Here is a 19,619-nt window from a genome sequence, read left to right as displayed (position 1 = left end):
AAAAAGTTATAAAGTCACCCATAGCCAATTAAAATATCATATGTTAAAATGAGTTTAAAAAAATAAGTTTAATAAAGTGGCCAGTGGCTTTTTTATATACCAGTAACACTCAGATGGGGATATGGAAAAGTTACTTTCAAATAGTAGTGGCAACAATAACAACATGAAATGCTTAGAAATAAACTAATAAGAAATGCATGAGATACATGAATAAAGTGACCAAACTTTAGTAATAGGTATAAAAGAAGATTTTGAGTAATACAGAAACATTTCTGGATAAGAATACCTAATATTGTAGAGGTTTCAGTTCTATCGAGATTAATAGTCAGATTTACCTTAATCCCAACATAAAATTTACTGATTTTTTTTTTTTTCTGAGTGGCAGAACGATCTGCAAAAATAAAAAGTTCAGAACAGTTATGGCAATTTTTAAAAGTGGCATAATGAAGGACTTTGAAGAGAATGGGAAATTCCTTGCTAGGTATTAACTGGTAGTCTTTATTACAATTTGGTTTCAGTACAAGATTTGAAATACCTATGTTTTAGTTCTAGTACAAGATTTTAAATATAAATGGATAGTTTTAGAGTTCCAAACACTGTAAGCCCTTTTAATATAAAATAACCTAAATTTCTACTAAAGTAAACATAAGTCAGAGAAGTTATTGATTAATATCTAATGCTGGGAAAATTGGCTGTTGGAAAAGGAGAGGGATCAGGATATATCCTCACCCTTAATTGGAATAAATTCCAGAAGGAATGAGTGGTGAAAGTTAAAAAGGAAAACATAATCAGAAGAAATTATATAGGTAGAAACCAACAACAGGCTCTTAAAACACTTTCTAAAGCTAAATGCAATGGAAAAATAAGAGAGAAAGATGGATAATATTTGATTATATAAAATTTTAAAAACATTTGTATGTCAAAACATAAAGAGATATAAGGACACTTTACCGAAAACTTTACACCACATATAATAGACAACAGGTTGCCCTCACTATATAAATAATTCTTAAAAACAAACAAGACGACGCGGGGACCGGAACAGAGAGACCAGACACCGAGCGGCAGCTTCCCCGAGATCGAGGGACGCAGTAGCCAGAGGAGAAGAAAGGAACCCCAATTGGACCAGATCGGAACCTCTGACCATTGCCCATGGCGGCCCTAGGCCCCAGCAGCCAGAATGTCACTGAATACATCGTTCGAGTTCCAAAGAATACAACCAAAAAATATAACATCATGGCTTTTAATGCAGCTGATAAAGTCAACTTTGCCACGTGGAATCAGGCCCAGCTGGAGCGGGACTTGAGCAACAAGAAAATCTACTAAGAGGAGGAGATGGCCGAGTCAGGCGCGGGCAGCGAGTTCAACCGCAAGCTCCTGGAAGCTCGGAGGAAGAAGCTCGGCATCGTCCTCAAGGAGTTCCAGCCGAGGACCAGCCCTGGCTGCTCCGCGTCAATGGCAAATCCGGCAGGAAGTTCAAGGGCATCAAGAAGGGAGGCGTGACAGAAAATACATCCTACTATATCTTCACCCAGTGCCCCGACGGGGCCTTTGAGGCCTTCCCGGTGCACAACTGGTACAATTTCATGCCGCTGGCCTGGCACTGCACGCTCACTGCTGAGGAGGCCGAGGAGGAGTGGGAGAGGAGGAACAAGGTGCTGAACCACTTCAGCATCATGCAGCAGTGGCGGCTCAAGGACCAGGAGCAGGACGAGGAGGAGAAGGAGAAGCGCGGCCGCAGGAAGGCGAGCAAGCTGCACATCCACGACCTGGAGGACGACCTGGAGATGTCGTCCGATGCCAGTGACGCCAGCGGTGAGGAGGGTGGCAGAGCCCCCAAGGCCAAGAAGAAGGCGCCCCTGGCCAAGGGCAGCAGGAAGAAGAAGAAGAAGGGCTCAGATGACGAGGCCTTTGAGGACAGCGATAATGGGGACTTCGAGGGCCAGGAGGTGGACTACATGTCGGACGGCTCCAGCAGCTCCATGGAAGAGCCCGAGACCAAGGCCAAGGTGCCGCAGCAGGAGGAGGGGCCCAAGGGCGTCGATGAGCAGAGCGACAGTAGCGAGGAGAGCGAGGAGGAGAAGCCACCTGAGGAGGACAAGGAGGAGGAGAAGGAGGAGAAGGCGTCCACCCCGCAGGAGAAGCAGCGCAGGAAAGACAGCAGCGATGAATCAGACAGCTCAGAGGAGAGTGACATTGACAGTGAGGCCTCCTCAGCCCTCTTCATGGTGAAGAAGACACCGCCCAAGAGAGAGCGGAAGCTGTCGGGAGGGAGCTCAAGGGGCAACAGCCGCCCGGGCACGCCCAGCACAAAGGGCGGCAGCACCTCCTCCACCCTGCGTGCCGCCGCCAGCAAACTCCAGCAAGGGAAGCGGGTGAGCGAGGACGCCGTGTGCCGCTACCTGACGCGGAAGCCCATGACCACTAAGATCCTGCTGAAAAAATTCCAGACCAAGAAGACCGGGCTGAGCAGCGACCAGACGGTGAATGTGCTGGCCCAGATCCTCAAGCGCCTCAACCCCGAGCGCAAGATGATCAACGATAAGATGCATTTCTCCCTCAAGGAGTGAGCCTCTGTCCAATACACAGCTCTGCTCTCCAGAACTTCTCGGGCTCTCACTGCCCCTTTGCCGTCCTGCTCCCTGACTGCCAGGGCCCCAGAGTTAGCAATTTTGGAAAAGTTTAAGCCATTTCCTCCTCTGGCCCTTCTGGAATCTTCAGCTGCCTGGTAGGCCTTCTAATTGTCCTCTTTCTCCCTGCTCAGCCTCCCTCATGCTGACCAAGGCCCGTGCTGCCCAGTGGGTAGCAGTTCTGCCTTCCACTTCCTTAGGCCTCTCTTCAGCCGTGACTTAATCTACCACATGGCCCATTAGGTCTTCAGTTTTGGCCAGGCATGATAGTGAGTGCCTGCAGTCTCAGCTACCTGGGAGGCTGAGCCCAGGAGTTCAAGCTTGCTGTGAACTATGTTGGTGACACTGTACTCCAGCCTGGGTGACAGAGCAAGACCCTGGCACACACATAGAAAGAGCAGCCAGGCATGGTGGTGGGTGCCTGTGGTCCCAGCTATCTGGAGGCCTCAGCCTTCTCAGCACAAGAATTGCTTCTTGTGAACCTGGGAGGCAGAGGTTGCCATGAGCTGAAATCACACCACTGCACTCCAGCCTGGGTGACAAGAGTGAGACTCTGTCTCTAAAAAGTAAATAAACTGCTTAGATTTCTTTGTTTCCTTTTTAGATCTGGTATTCTAACAGACATTTGGATAATGTCTTGTTCCTTAGGTTTTGGTTTTGTCTTTCATGTTTTTATTTTTTAGTTTTTGAGACAGGGTCTTGCTCTGTTGCCCAGGCTGGACTGCTTGCTCCCTGCAACCTCTGCCTCCCTGGCTCAAGCCATCCTCCCGCCTTAGCCTTTAAAGTAGTGTGCACCACCATGCCCAGCTAATTAAAAAAAGTTTCTTGTAGAGATGAGGTCTCACTGTATTGCCCAGGCCAGTCTTGAACTCATGGGTCAAGCATTCCTCCCGCCTCAGGCTGGTGAGTAGCTGGGACCACAGGTGTGTACCATTTCGCCGGCTAATGTTTTCATTTTAGGCATCCTTACTTTGTGGTCTGACGTATCTAGAAGCTGAAGTTCGTGGGCCTCCTTGTGTTTCTTCTGACTCCCCTTGATGATAGATTTTCTTGTGATTTGGAGTTGGATGCTCATGGCCAGCTGGGGGCTCTGTGGGAATCCAGGGTGGCCTACTTTGCAGGCAGTCCTTCCAGATGGTTCCACCTTGGCTTGCGCCAGCCACCCAGGAGGGCCAGCCCCAGCCCATTTTGTGTGTGGTTCTCGGCTTGCAGGCTCTGTCCCTACGTGGCCACCAAAGCCAAACCCCCGATTGCGGGACCCTATGTTTCAGGTTCCCTGTGATGTTTCGGGGCCTTCTTTCCCTTCCTCCAAGCTTGGTCATCATTTATGTGATCTGGCGTTGCCAGGTTCTGGAAGGGCGGGCTTTTCCAGTTCCTGGACAGCAGTGTGGCTGGAATTAGAATTTGGCTGCACCCACTTTTGAACTCATCTTCTGGGCGACCCCTTCCTTCCATCTTGCCAGTGTTTGGAAACTGCAGATGGAAAGCTTCCCCACCCAGTTCTGCGGCCCTTGGCTACTAAGCAGGAATGTCTGAGATGTCAGGCTAATTCCTCGGAATGTCCCAGTTCAGGCCAGCCTCTCCCCATTCTTCCGCCAGGCCTTCTTGGGCAGCAGGGAGGCAGCTCTGGAGGGAGCCCCTGCCCTGGCGGTTTCACCCCAGCCATCCCCACTGCTTGGACCTTTGTCCAAGGAGGCTGGGCCGTGTGGCCCCATGGTTAGAGCAGGGGCTTTGCATTCAGGTGGACCTGGGTTCAAATGCCAGGTCCATTGCTTAATTTTTTTTTTTTTTTTTTTTTTTTTTTTTTTATTTGTTTTTTTTTTTTTTTTTTTTTTTTTTTTTTTGAGATGGAGGCTTGCTCTGTCACCCAGGGCTGAGTGCAGTGGTGCCATCTCAGCTCACTGCAGCCTCTGCCTCCCAAGTTAAAGCAATTCTCCCACCTCAGGCTTCTGAGTAACTGGTATGAGAGGCACCTATCACCACGCCCAGCTAATTTTTGGATTTTGTGTTTATATTTTTTTGAGACAGTTTGTTGTTGCCGAGGCTGGAGTGCATGGTGCGATCTTAACTCACTGCGATCTCTGCCTCCCGAGTTGAAGCGATTCTCCTGCCTCAGCCTCCGGGAGTAGCTGTGACTACAGGCATGTGCTACCACGCCTGGCTAATTTTGTATTTTTAGTAGAGACGGGGTTTCTCCATGTGTAGGGCTACTGGGGCCCCAAAGGGTCGTGCGGTGTCCCTTATGCTGTGTTAAGGTGCAGGAAAGAGAAGAGACAGGACACTGAAGAACTGGTGAAGAGCATCTGGACTCGGGGGGCCATGCCACCTGTGAGCAGAGATCAGTGACAGCCCCAAAATGCCCCAGAGCATCTGTATTTATTAGGTACAAGCAGGGGGAAGGATCGTAAGTGAGGTCATCATCTATAGGCTTAGTAATAAGGCATATATAATCACCTGAGTCCCAAGCGAGGGGACCACCCCATTATGTCACCTGGGCAGAGAGGTGGGCCTTGCACAGTAGGGGGCCGTGCCGTGTGCAGTAGTAGAAGGTCCTGTACAGAAAAGAGGTCCACCCCTATTAGGTCACTGAAGCAAGGAGGGGCTGTGTGCAACAGGTGTCATGCACAACACTTCTTACCTGGGGGCTGGAGACTTCAAAGGATTTCTAATAGAAGGATACTGTAAGCCAGTGCAGTGGGAGCTGACAGACCTGTGTTCTCTTAAGATATTTATGGGAGGATGATTTGAGCTAGCACAGAAGTGAAAAAAGACTGACAGGGTGTACAGCCGCCGTGACTGGTCACACAGAGGGGTACTTCTTCCTAGGTTACTTCCAGGATCTCAGGCCTGAGGCCCACTTTCCACAGGAACTGGATGCAAGGTGCTACAACTCCTTTATCAGGAGGAGAGGCTCTTGCTCCAAGCCTGCCATACAGCGTATGCCCTTTCAGGCAGGGACGCCACCGCCTGGGTCTTTGGTTCTTGTCCTGGTCTGCCTGTTTTCCCATGTACTGCTTCTGTTCTGTGACTGCTCTAGGCATCCCTCCTACTACAAACTACTATATGGTTATATGGAAGGATTCTNAAAAAAAAAAACAAGAAAAACGCTTAACATCCCAATAAAAAATAGTAAATGTGAACAAATAAAGCCATAAGAAAATGTGAAAAAAAATTATATAGAAAACGTGTTAATGTAAATTAAAATAGTACAGATAAAATAATGACAAAACATTTTTACTCCTGTCAAAATAAGAAAGATTAAACTTTAACACTTAAAGTTGGTAAGAGTATGACACAAAGGATACATTTATATATCACATACTGACAGGTGTGTTAAATCTTTGTGAACATTTTGGGAAAATAAAGTTTTTTTTTACTATATGAACCAATAATTCTACTCCTAGTGATCTATCCTGAAAATCTTGACAAAGTTAAGATACATATGTCATGTACTGCTATATACCAGACCATTTCAAAACTTAGTAGCTTAAAACAATCATTTACTGTCTCACAGTTTCTCTGGGTCAAGAATCCCTGTGCAACTAGCTAGGTGCCTCCGACTCAGGCTCCCTCACAATGCTGCAATCAAGGTTTTGGCCAGGGCTGCAGTCATCTTAAGGCTTGACTGGGGGAGGATCCACTTCCAGGATATTGACTGGCTATTTTTGCTAGCTATTGACTGAAGACATCAGTTCCTTACCACATGGGCCTCTCCATGGGAGCTACTTATAGCATGGAAACTTGCTTGAGGAAGAAGTGGAAGCCCTGTTCTTTTTGTAACCTAATTTTGGAAGTGACATTTTCTCACTTCTGCTTTTGTTTGCTGTAGACAAAAAGTGGAGGATGGATATGAACAGACACTTTTCAAAAGAAGACATTTATGCAGCCAACAAACATATGAAAGAAAGCTCATCATCACTGGTCATTAGAGAAATCCAAATCAAAACCACATTGAGATATTATCTCATGTCAGTGAGAATGGTGATCATTAAAAACTCAGGACACAACAGATACTGGAGAGGATGTGGAGAAATAGGAATGCTTTTATACTGTTGGTAGGAGTGTAAATTAGTTCAGCCATGGTGGAAGACAATGTGGCAATTCCTTAAGGATCTAGAAATAGGAATACCATTTGACCCAGGAATCTCATTACTGGATATATGCCCAAAGGATTTTAAAACATTCTATTAAAAAGACACATGCACACCTATGTTCACTGTGGCACTGTTCACAATAGCAAAGACTTGGAACCGACCCAAATGTCCATCAATTATAGACTGGATAAAGAAAACGTGGCACATATATACCATGGAATACTATGCAGCCATAAAAAAGGATGAGTTCATGTCCTTTGCAGGAACATGGATGGATCCAAAAACCATCATTTTCAGCAAACTGACACAAGAACAGAAAACCAAACACTGCATGTTCTCACTCATAAGTGGGTATTGAACAATGAGAATACATGGACATAGGGAGGGAAACATCACACACCAGGGCCTGTCAAGGGGTGTTGGAGGTAGGGGAGGGATAGCAAGGGGTGGGGAATTTGGGGAGGGATAACGAGAAATACCTAATGTAGATGACCGGGGGATGGATGCAGTAAACCACCATGGCACGTGTATACCTGTGTAACAAACCTGCATGATCTGCACGTGTACCCTAGAACTTAAAGTGTAAAAAAAATATTAAAATGAAGAATTAAAAAAAAAAAGTAAGCAAGCACAAGGTCCAGCACACACTCTAGGGGAAGGGATCACACAAGGGCATGAATATCAGGAGATCCGGTCATTAGGAATATTTTAGATGTTGCCTACCACACAGGTTAATCTCCAAAAGATGTCATTATAGTTTCAGGATTTTTTAATAATAGGCAAAAATAATTGTGTAATTACACATATACAAAAACTGAAGCAATGTAAATATTCTACAACAGGAGTGATTAAATTGTGCTGTATCCACACAGTAGTAGTATAAATGCATAATAATGATAATTTTCACCTTTCTTGAATGTCATGTGCCAGGTATTTCCTAGATACTTTAGAAATATTTCTGATCCTAAGAACAGCCATCTAAGCTGGTGATTATTTTCATCTTACAGATGAAAAAACTGATATTTAGCACTTTGGGAGACAGGGCAGATTGTCTGAGCTCAGGCGTTTAAGACCAGCCAGGGCAGCATGGTGAAACCCTTTCTCTACTAAAATACAAAAAAGTAGCCAAGTGTGGCGGTGTGCACCTGTAGTCCCAGCTATGTGGGAGGCTGAGGCAGGAGAATTGTTTAAACCCAGGAGGCGGAGGTTGCAGTGAGCCAAGATTGCACCAGTGCACTCCAGCCTGGGCAACAGAGCAAGACTCTCCAAGCGAAACCAAACCAAAACAAAACAAAACAGATTATTTAGAGACAGAGTAGCTCATTGAATTGTCAGCACCAAAATGGCATTTGTAGGGTTAACTGCCTTCAAAGCCTAGCAACCACATTGCTATTTAAGAATGTTTATGAAGAATATTTAATGATATGAGAAAGACTTACAAAACTGCTTTTACAAAGTTACCTATGTGTGGATTTTATTTACATGTAAGAAGAGTCACAAATGTTATCTTTCAATGGTAGTATGATAGAATATTAAAATTTACTTTTATTTCATTCTGAATTTTCTACATTCTGCATGTATTCTCTTTATAATCATTTTGAAAAGTCAGAATACTGTTGTAAAAATGTCAACTCCCTCTACTCCCAAGGAAATACTACTAGCTAGACTTATACACACTTTTTTTTATGTTGAATTGAAATTTTACTTGATAATGCATCATTCCCTTTAATCTACTCTTCTAGATTACTGATCTCTCATTACCCAACTATCTGATGGCATCTTCGGTTGGACTGCTTCCTACCCAGCTTCTGAATTCTTACTTGGGTACCACCCTGCGGACAATGGAAGATGTCATCGCAGAACAGAGTGTTAGTGGATATTTTGTTTTTTGTTTACAGGTGAGTTTAAGGCCAAGGGTTGTCTCTTTTTTTTCTCTTTTTGTATGGCATTGCTGATTTAACAGATTTCATTGAAAATAATCAGAGGGTCTTTCCATTTTAGAGTTTTTTTTTTATTGGTTCTTTCAGTACTACTTCATATTTTGACAATATTAAAATTTTTTAATTATGTGGACATATGCAAGTGTGTAGAACTGAATTGATACAGAAAAATCCTCTTAAAGAGGCAAAAAATGATGACAAAATAGGGTTATTTTTGCAGTGATTATTTTCAGAGTCATCACAAATCAAATACTGTATTTTGGCTTTGTGTGAAATGTATCGGAAAATAATTTTAGTATGATTGGGCAGAGTTGAATGTTTATCTTATTACTTTATCTTCAAATTACTGAAACTCATCTTTTGTATTTTCTAGAGTATTATGCTAGAATGTAAATTTCTTTCTAGTACAATTTGATATGAAACAAAGATTTGTTTTAAAAAGTATTACCTCATAAAAATATCTAAGGTTTTCTATTACAAGTCCAAATGAGACTTGTGTAATGGATTATTATCATGCAAAGTGTAATATAGTATGGGCACATAATATTTTATATAAGAGGTTCATGAAAAAGGAAAATACTTCCGTGTAGGCAAATTTCTTTAGTGCCTTTAAATTTACCTACAGAAATAAATATTTATTTGTGATTGATTTTATTCCTGAGATTTAACAAAATAGAAAATTATTATAATTTTGTATGAACTAGTAAGATGATCATAATAGCTAACCTTTATTCCATGCTTTATATGCCACATATTTAAGTTCATTTAGTCCTTACCAAAACCCTAGGAGGTACAGATGTTTATTATCTTGAGCCAATTATGTATTAGACATCTCTTCCCAACTCTGCATTCAGTGACATCACATTGGTAGCTTGAAATTGGCCATGAAGGGAATATTTACACTATGGGAAAAGGCAAGTGCTGTAAATCAAGCCTCCTAACTCTGATCAACAAGAGCTGGTTCACCAAGACACCATTAGATAGTAACTTGTTTAAAGTCCCTACTATAAGTGGTAAAGCCAGGATTTGAACCAAGGTAGCTGGTTCTAGAGAATATGCTCATAACCAGTAGAATATAGTCATCCCTCTGTATCCATGGGTTCCTTATTCATGGATTCAGCCTACTACAGATAAAAAATATTTGAGAAAAAAATTTAAAATAATACGACAATAAAAAATAGCACAAATAAACCAATGTATTACAATAACTATTTACATAGTGTTTGCATTGTATTAGGTATTAGTAATATAGAAATCATTTAAAGTATGTGTAAAGATATGCAAAGGTAATATGCAACTACCATGCCATTTAAGGGACTTGAGTATACACAAATTTTGAAATCCGTGAGGATCCTGGAACCAATACCCCACAGATACAGAGGACAACACTATACTCCTCTAAGCAGATAATACTAAGGAGATAGTCCTCCAGACTGACTGGTATTTTAACTTGTTTAATTTAACTTAGTATATAGTACCGTGTTAAAGATTTACTTTTGTTGGCATTATTCTCAAGTTTTTGAGGCCCTATTGTATTTAAAATACTATGATAAAAAAAAGCCAGAGTTAATTTTCTTAGTGCTTATGAGGTAAAAGTTTAGTACATAAAGTAAAACCATGAATATTTACATGGGAATATTGCCTAAATAAAGCTTATCAAATAAGAGTACTTGCTTTAAGAAAAATTTTGTAATATTTTTGACATGCAAGGAATGAGTTTTTTTTCTTTACTTTTTTCCCCAGAGCTATATTTTCTTGAGATAATCTGAATCTAAGTTAAATGTTTTTGTTACAGTTGGTTTATTTATATTAATACAGCTTGCTAATCATATGAAGTGAAACTTTCTATGCCTATGTCTATAGTATAGTATATAATTTAACACTTATGATCATCCCAAAGTACTGTAAAATTCTAATTAAATTGTATTCTCATATTTTTAAATATTAAGTTAAGCATATTATGTTTCTTTAGTTTCCTGAAAATAAGTAATCTATTTGAAACATTATTTTTTCCTTTGACTTTAGGTTTGAGTAATTCGAATCCCTTATTGTTAGTAGCTTGGAGAGGACTTTTACTATTTGAAACTTTATATTTTTGTGCATCTTAGTAAATTACTCAACTATAGTCAATGAAGTTCATGGTGCTTTTTAAACTATAGGATCTTTTATTCAGTGATTTCTCACCCTTTGGTTAAGCTAGCAAATTTAAGCTTAGAATACAAGACAGTGGGGAAAAGGCACATAACTCTTAGCCTAGGCATTTATGAACAAAAGTGAAGACAAGTTTATGCTTGTTTGATTTAATGGATATTAGTTACAGCTTAATTTCTATCAGGAAACATTTAATGCAGCTTATAAAATATATACCAAAGAATAAAAAGAGAGCTTAGGTTAAAGCTAGCAGACTAAGTATATTCATGAGTTGCCTTTTATTTTCTAGAAATGAGCCACAAATTTGCCTCTGAGTTTTATGGCCACCAGCCTAAAATAAAGCAGTACAAAACAAATGTTCATGGGAAGCCACAACTATTTCTTGTACAGCTTTATTATTTTTTATTATCCCTTATCTGAAATTCATGGGGCCAGAAATGTTTTAGATTTTGAATTTCTTCAGATTTTAGTTTATTTACATTATGCTTACCTATTTAGTGTCCCTAATCCAAATGTCTGGAATCTAAAGTGTTCGAATGAGCACTGCTTTCAAGTGTCTTGTTAGTCCTCAAAAAATTTTGGTTGGAGCCTTTGAGATTTGGAATTCCTGGATTAGGGAATGCTCAACCTGTGCTGAAATTCAGCTTGGATTCTGGGGTCTATTTAATTACTCTTCCATGCCTGTTATTTTTCTATGTACCTACCACCCAGAGCCCCAATCCTGAATATGTCCAAGTTTTATCTGCTTAGCCCTTATTCTTTTGGGGAAGTCATATAACCAAACGGATTGATATTTAACTCATGGTTGCAAATCTTCACCTAGTTTCTCAACACTGCCCCACATCCCAACTCTGCGTTGTCTTCTCACTCCCCTGCTGTTGTCTTGAAATAGTTAACTATTTTAAATTGTCTTGACTTCTCCTCACAATTTTGACTCCTTCACCTGCTTCCCTCTTCATTGTCAACAGATTACCTCTTGCTTAACAGAAAAATCAGAAGCCTTCAAATGAGAAACCCCTGAATTTTCATCTAAGAAATCTCATAACTTCTTACATTCCTGCCCCTGCTTAGCCCGCTTTCCAGTTAACAATAAAAGAGATGCCTGTCTGTATGAGGCTTGACCTGCCTGTGTGTGATTCTTCGATTTCATTTTAGTAAGGAAACTTTTAAAACAATTGTCTATACCCTCTGTTTCTATTTTCTAAATCCTTTTTAGCACTTCACTCGGCTAAGGAAGATGGGGTGTTGGGGGACAGTCAGTACAAATCATCAGGCCCTGGGATCAGAAGTGCAGCTGGGAAAGTCCCACTTAAAGATGTAACCATTTCAACCTGCTGTTTGTGGCCCTACCACTTCCTTCCCTCAAAGTGCTCTTTTTAGGGCTGTCAGTAACCTTGTCTAAATGAGATGTACTTTCCAGGTCTCATCTAGCTTGACCTGTTAGCAATCTAAGACTCGTGACAGTGTCTTTATTATTAAAAACACTCCTCCCTCAGTTTCTTTGATACCACTGTCTTAACTTTTTTTCCACTTGCCTGGCTTATGCTTAACTTTGTCCTTTCACCCCCTATATCTGTGTTTCTGAAGATTCTAGCTTAAGTTTTCTAGTCCTACTCTGAACCTTTTTTTTTTTTTTTTTTTTTTGTAACAACAAATCCAATTACTATGATGGTTGCTAATATGGGTATTTGGATAAAGACTCTCCCCCACCCTGCCCCAATCCTCAGCACATGTCTTTAGCTCAGCCCTCTTTTCATAGCTTCAGACCCACTCACTGACATCTATGAACTTTTTGGTTGTCTAATAGACACCTCGAATTCAGCATGTCTTAAACAGAATATAGCATCTAATTCACAATGCACCCCCCCATTAATTCTCTCACATTTTCTTTATCTCTTTACGTGGCATTTCCATTTGTTGATAAGTAGCAAATTTAGGAATTTTCAGTAAATATATCTTGTTTCTTTTAAGAGAACTTAACAAAAAACAGTTACAGAATTTAAAGACCCAGCTTTAAGATGCCTAACTTATTAGCAGTTTTACTGAGTGATGGGCACTCATTTGATGGCACCCCCTTGCACAAGTTCCAAGTTCCTCTCCTCACCCACCTACCATACCCCCAGTATGCTCTGCTTCTTTTACCCCTCCTGCAGCACCCTTGGATTTAGACTGCTTTACCCATAAAAGTTATAATTACGGATAGATTTCATTGAAATTGTATATTTTAGTATCTCTTTCGGTTACAGCAGCCTTTGTAAACTTGCTGGGACATTAAATAACACCTGCTGTATTTGCTCCAAATCCTAAAGAACTGATTCACAGATGAACTTTGGAATAAAAATCATTTAGAAAATGTACACCGCTTAGACATTCTGAGGAATGGTACATAGAATGTTAAAGCACAGAGGGATTACAGCTTCCTATAGGACAATGAGAAACTGAAGCTTCCCTAAATCACATCTCTAGTGAATGGCTAAGCTAAGAATAGAAACCTGACTTCCAATTTGATTGGTGTGATGATTTTTCTATTATCCCTTTGACTAACATTTTTAAATAATCATCATGTTTTCTACTGTTTTTCTTTTTTCCTAAGTACAGGCAATTTCTTGTTCACAATCTCTTGTTAATTTCGTTGGAAGTTTATTGGCATTTCATTTTTTTAAGTGATCCTTAATACTTTTGTCTGCAGCAGGTAGTTAATTGTAGATGATAGTGCTTCTCACTACGTGGTCTTAGAAATACCTATGGGCATTGATAGTCATGCAAAGGTATAATACTAAATAAATTATACTACATTTTAGCCAGCTGTTACCTCTATTGTAGACATTTTTTAGTCCTTGAAGAAAGCTTTCTGGTGCAAAGAGACAAGCTTGGCTTGTATCAAGTGAACCAAAAGGAATGTGTGTTTTCCTAACACCATGTAATGGTTGCCTGTAGACTTTGGTCCTCCTCTCCCAGGAGAAGCAGCAAAGGAAAGAATAAACAATAATTATGTATAAACTATGTATAAAGGTATAACCTTTTACCTACCATCTTTGAGAAACACCCCGTTTGAAGCATTACTAGGCCGAATATTTATTGGATGTATTTCTTTCTGTATAAAATGTTGATAACTGTAATGTTTTATTTTTATTCACAGATTGTTATAAGTATAGGCCTCATGTTTTATGTAGTTCATCGAGCTCAAGTGGAATTGAATGCAGCTCTTGTAGCTTGTGAAATGGAACTGAAATCCTCTCTGGTTAAAGGCAATCAACCAAATACCAGTGGCTCTTCATTCTACAACAAGAGGACCCTAACATTTTCTGGAGGTGGAATCAATGTTGTATGATTCTAATGAGATATGTGATTGTTAAGAGCCTAGTGTGCTGTCTAAAGTCTAGCAGTCACTCCACTAGTGGGCAGAGACAAGTTCTAATTGTATTACGGCACAAACAAAACTGACTAGTTTTTAAATTGCACAATTGTTTTTAAAAGCAAGAATCATTTTCCGGATATGTAAGTGTAAATGTAGATGCAAATTTTACTGCACCTCTTTATCATGCCTGTATTGGCCTATAGGTCTGCACTTTAGTGTTTTTTAATTGTCTTATCTCTGGATATTTACGAACAGAGAAATAACCTAAATATTTTTTCTGCTTAGTGTCTTTATTTATAAAGCTCATGAGTAGTTTGTATGCATCTTTCCTACTTATAATGATGAGTAAAAGTATGCAGTTTTAAATATATATTATTATTGGATGTTCTTTGCTTTGGTAGTCTTTCCAGAAAGGATAAACTGTGTTTTTTGTTTTATTTTTTTGTTGTTGTTTAAATGGGGCCACTTAGCTTCCCATTTCCTTACTAGTTAGAGAACAGACATTAATTTTCAGTTGAATGTATTTTTGCAGGCATCATATTGTTACAGGGCCATTTACACCTATTCACAAAGCTTAAATCCTACGTTGTGGGACTGAAGTGCTCTTAAGATACCTGTTTATTTTCACTGTGTAATATGCAAAGCAAAAGGGAAATTATTTAGCGGGTGGTGGCTCAAAATTAGAACTCTTGTTCTAATTCAGCTACATTGGCTTTACCCTCCTTAGATTTTTCATCAAAGGGCTGTCCCATTGCAATCGTACTAAAACATTTTATTAAAATAAGCTTTTTTTCCTTTTTATATTAATAATTAGGCTTTTAAATAAAGATGTTATTCCTTTAAAATGGTGGGCTTACCATCATTGAAGATGTCACTCAGGTGGCCTTGTTTGATCAAAACGCCTTTTTTAAAAACCAAGCTTTAAAAACATGTTTATAATTTCTTTGAAGTACATATATATTGTTCCCATAGTCTTCAGCTTTAAAACTATGAATATGATATTAAGGTAATGCCCAAATTTGTGTTATTTGCCCTACTAAAAGTAGGTTTATTTTGTTTGTTTTTTTGGTACTTGTTTTTCTCTGATAAGACTCAGGAATTCTGAAATGTGAAATTGTCTCAATTCTTTCTCTTGTAGCATGAATCAAATGTATTTATTAATAGCACTTATAACTATAGAATATAATTTGGCATATGATTCATATTACATATATATTATTCATTTATTTTTAAAAGAGTTTAATTATAAGCTTGATGAGTTTTCTTTTTACAAATGAGATTATAGATATTAATGCAAATTTTCTGGTAGGTATCTGTTTTTTTTTCTATGACAATTCCAACTTATCAGAGACCTCCCATTTGCCTTTTCATTACAGTAAAAGCTTTGCCCTCATCTACTAAAGTAGAAAGGAATTCTTTAGAAGCAGATTATTCTAGTCTTATGCTAGAGATGAATTTGATCATTTTAATATGTGCTCTTTTTGCTACGTCTATAATTGGTTACCTTTCCTTTATAATGCGTAAGTTTTCTCACCTTTGAGTAATAGTAAAGTTCATTTACATGTCCATTCCAAGAAGACTTCAGTGCAAATACTTGGAGAGCACCTGGGTCTACAGGATACAATTGGCCTCTAAATCCTCCTTTTCTGTTAGTAGTAGGAAAATAGATATAGTATTGGAATACCCTTATTCTTTTTTGAGTCCTACTCATTTAGTTTTTCTTTTCTCTTTTGAATCTTAATTGCTGTTTTTTCATTTAATGATTTTAGTTTAACAATCCCAACCGACAATACATTTGCTTTTTTTTTCGTCTAATCTGACGTTTTTCTTGTGATTCTCATTTATTGGTTAGTTTTTGTGAAAGGAATCATTATTTAAGATCACTGTTTTCATACTTGTTTTATACTTCACATATTTTGAAGTGCATTTATGACCTGAATAATTTCACCAAATGAATAGTTTTTGGTAGTTTGTAATGAGTTCTTCTAATTGTTACACTTTGCTTGGTACTTATAATAAATATGTAAAGGTAAAAGAAATAATTTTTCTGTATTCTGCCAATCATAATTTTATATAATAAATAATCCTTTTTTTCTTAAAATAGTATGGATTGACTGTTTCTAAAATACCAATCTACGGCTGTGGTTTTTCTTTTCTTTAGCATTTCCAGCATCCAAGTAAACAATAATCCCTTATAGTCCTGCTACTTGATAGGTGAATTTGGTTGCTTGGATTTTAGGTTGCACTCACAATAAATTGTGCAAAGTATTGCCATGCCTTATTTACTCCATTTTTAATCCTGCATCCCAGATTTATGGCAGCAACATACAACTACAGGATACCTTTATGTTGTCCAAATATTGCTGTCAGTCATAGATACTTATAAAATGTCTCCAGTCATGTGTATTTATAGAAATGAAATGTCAAATTTCTCAGAATGTTAAAGTGCAGTATAAAGTTGCTTAATGCACACTTAAAAATAGTACACAATTTAATTTCTGAATCTTATGAAAGATGTGTTCTTTTTTAATTCTTTGAGTGTTTTCTTAAGTTTTACATGTTTTCTGGTTTATTGTTAATGATTTTGTTTACTCTTTGCCAAATTTTGTTATGTAGGTTATTTTACAATAGCACCTTTTTAAAAAATGTGTATACGAATTTACTGAGTATATTCACGGCCATTTTTATTTGATCATCTGATTTGTGAAATAACTTGAAATTTGTACTGTTTGGTTTGTGAAAATAACATTACCAAATCTCTGTCATTAGAATGCATATTTTATGTCAGAAGTGACTGTGGGTTTTTTCAGAGCCAGCCATTCTCTCCCTTGATGCACTTTGTAACCAGCTGCAAATTCTTTTAGATGGCTTTTTCCTGATAGGGTCAAGTATATGACTATAAAACATTTTCCTTCTTGCGAAGCTATTAAGTTCACTTGTTACTCTTATTTCACCTTGCTGTAACTGAGATCAGTGGTGTAGGTACAAGCATATCCCCTGCATTCCTGTGTGTGTTAATATGCACTGCTGATTTGGACTATTCTTGGGAAAGGTGCTGTGACTTACATATGTCAATGTTTGTTAGCTCTGGGGATATCTTTAGAATGCTTGAGAAAGTCGCTAGGTGTGTGCCAGGTTTATGCAGGTAAATCTTTAGAGGCAAAGTAAATCCATGCTGTTCACAGCCAAGCAGCATTTGCAGAGGAAAAGAGAGTTTTACATGGACCCCAGGAACAACAGTACTGACCTAGGTTGATGGCCTTGGTGGTGGAATTTTGTTTCAGCCAGAGGCCACTCACTATGTCAGAATGATGTTCAGTATAACACTATCTAATTTTTAGATTGGTTAATTTCTGTTGTAATCAAGCATTTAGGATATAATTTTTTAAAAGTCATTGCTTTAAGCTGAGAAGCCATTAGAAGGGAGAGGAATCACTATTCCATAGGATATTAAAAACTCAGGAGTTCAAATAACCTCACATAATGAACATAAACTGTTAACTTATTCCACAACTAAATTCTAACCTGGTACTTCCAAATCGCAAAGTGATTGCTGCAAACTATTTTCTAAGGTGGCTGAAGATTTAAAATAGATCATTCTAAAGGGAAATCAATAAAATGTCCTGATAATTGGTATCCAAATCACTTGTGTGCCTGAGAAAATAAAAAGTAATATTTTACTTTCCTCTCGCTTTTCTTTCTTTTCTTTTGTATTTTAATGGATGTAGAGACATGACCCATGGGAAGGAGTGATTCAGGGGATAGGGAGGATGTGCTCCTAAAAATGGGAATGTTGATAATCGGTTCTCAGTGGGGTGGTTATAGTTCTAGAAAAAGCCCTAAGGGGAAATTATTCTGATGTCTTAAATTGGCACTCACTCCAGTTTTTTTCTATGTCTTTAAATCATGAAATGCTACCTGCCAAACAGTTGTTAGTCATCTGTCCCAGCCAGTGACAATATTTATGATGCTTTTCATAATGTGAAAGGACTTTCACCAATCTAATTTTCTGTTGATCTCTACCCTATTTCCACGACCGTTTCCTAGAAGGTACATTCCAGTTGCCGTAACAGTTTCATCTTAGCACCAAGAACGACATTTGTCCTTGTTTATTTGTAGAAGCTCCAATACTGTTGTAAACCTTTTGTTAGCCATTTTGGGCCAAAATTATTTGCTAGTTTACAAAATAGGCCACAAGACATAGCCATATATTGCAGACTGCTTTCACCCAAGTGGTGTAGAGGAGCATTAATCAGACGTGCATTTTGGCATTGTGGTGTGCCTGTTATCCAAGGTTATATGGTACTGTCTGCCGTGCTTGCTCTTCTTGACAGTGCCCATCAGCATTGTGAGTGTGGGAAAAGTGTATATTAGTGGTATATACTGTATTATAAGTTAAACATTTAACATTACTAGGGGTAGCATTATATGCATGGTGATGTTAAACAAGATATGTGTATATAGTAAATGTATATTTAAGCACTCTGCCAAGTTTCAACCAAGTTGATTATCCAGATTACTAACTGATATTACTGTCTTAAAAGTGACTTAGTGTTCTATAAGGTAGCCTGCTGGATGAAAGACTTGAAAATCTTACAATATGCAGTGAAGTTCAGTAAGAAAAAGTGAATAGAATATGTATTGAACAAAAAATAATTTCAAAATTATAAACATTTTAGAGTGCAATTTGAGTGGTATGCTTCAATGTACATACATTATCCTAAGAGACTTAAAATTCATGACCCCAACAAAGTAGGAGAAGCCAAGGGGGCACTCTTTATTAGTTATCAAGCCATTTTCAGTGAAGTGATCTGAAACATAGCCTGTTTCATACTCCAGTTCTTACAGTCCGGTCCTCAGTTGACCTCAGCAGGAAAGGTGGGAACTGAATAGTTTTCCACTAGTTTTTTTTTTTTTTTTTACCCAGTTAATTACTCTGATTTGAAGTAAATTAGCTGGTATTGCGTCTTTAAATATACAATAGAACAGTTTTGTTTGGAATGAGCATTTCAAGGAGGTTTCATAGCAGAGCATTAAATTTTTAGATGGACTTGGAATAGGTTCTGGAAACATAGAACCTGGGTTTTTCCTTCCCTCCACTTGCTGCTGAGTGCATATAAGGCCTTGCTTTGTGGTGGGGGTCTTGGCAGAGAAAACTAGGACAGGGTTTTCTCTTACATGGGCTGGCAAGTGGCAGGGGAAGATCCCTTTGGCTTTCAAATTTGAGCTTCTGGAGAGAAGTTTGATATTGGCCTCACCAAAATATGTCACTTCTCCCTTCCTGACCCCCAACAAATGGCTGAGAAGGAGGGAGTGTTCCCTGCTACCTGAGAAGAGAATTCAGGAAGACTAGAGACAGAGAAGCTTCCTCCAAGGAACTCAGTCTACCTGCTTCATGTTCCACCACTAGCATTTCTGATGTCTTACAGTAATTGCAGCATTGTTC

General features: G+C 38.9%; 2 protein-coding genes across 4 annotated transcripts in view; both read left to right on the top strand.

Annotated features, from left to right (window-relative positions):
* The window catches only part of TMEM64 (transmembrane protein 64), a 28,740-nt gene extending 10,882 nt beyond the window's left edge, over window positions 1-17,858 (top strand). Inside the window, exons 2-3 of one of the 3 annotated variants that reach the window (XM_017538061.2) lie at window positions 8,467-8,622; window positions 13,955-17,858. In XM_017538061.2, coding sequence (XP_017393550.1) covers window positions 8,467-8,622; window positions 13,955-14,146 — 348 coding nt within the window. In that variant the 3' untranslated portion in view covers window positions 14,147-17,858. Of the gene's footprint in view, window positions 1-8,466; window positions 8,623-11,783; window positions 12,146-13,954 lie in introns of those variants that run through there. The other 2 variants (XM_017538062.2, XM_017538063.2) reach the window with 2 other exon arrangements.
* Window positions 310-3,015, top strand: LOC108310878 (general transcription factor IIF subunit 1-like). Its single transcript, XM_037741853.1, is given in 2 exon segments — window positions 310-1,426; window positions 1,429-3,015. Coding segments are annotated over 2 exon segments (1,416 nt in total). The 5' UTR covers window positions 310-1,152; the 3' UTR covers window positions 2,571-3,015.
* Window positions 17,859-19,619: the final 1,761 nt, after the last annotated feature.

Source organism: Cebus imitator, unplaced genomic scaffold, assembly GCF_001604975.1.
Source record: "Cebus imitator isolate Cc_AM_T3 unplaced genomic scaffold, Cebus_imitator-1.0 Scaffold109, whole genome shotgun sequence".
NCBI classification, from domain to species: domain Eukaryota; kingdom Metazoa; phylum Chordata; class Mammalia; order Primates; family Cebidae; genus Cebus; species Cebus imitator.
The sequence above is the reverse complement of the archived record's forward strand: the minus strand, read 5'-3'. Positions and strand labels throughout refer to the sequence as shown.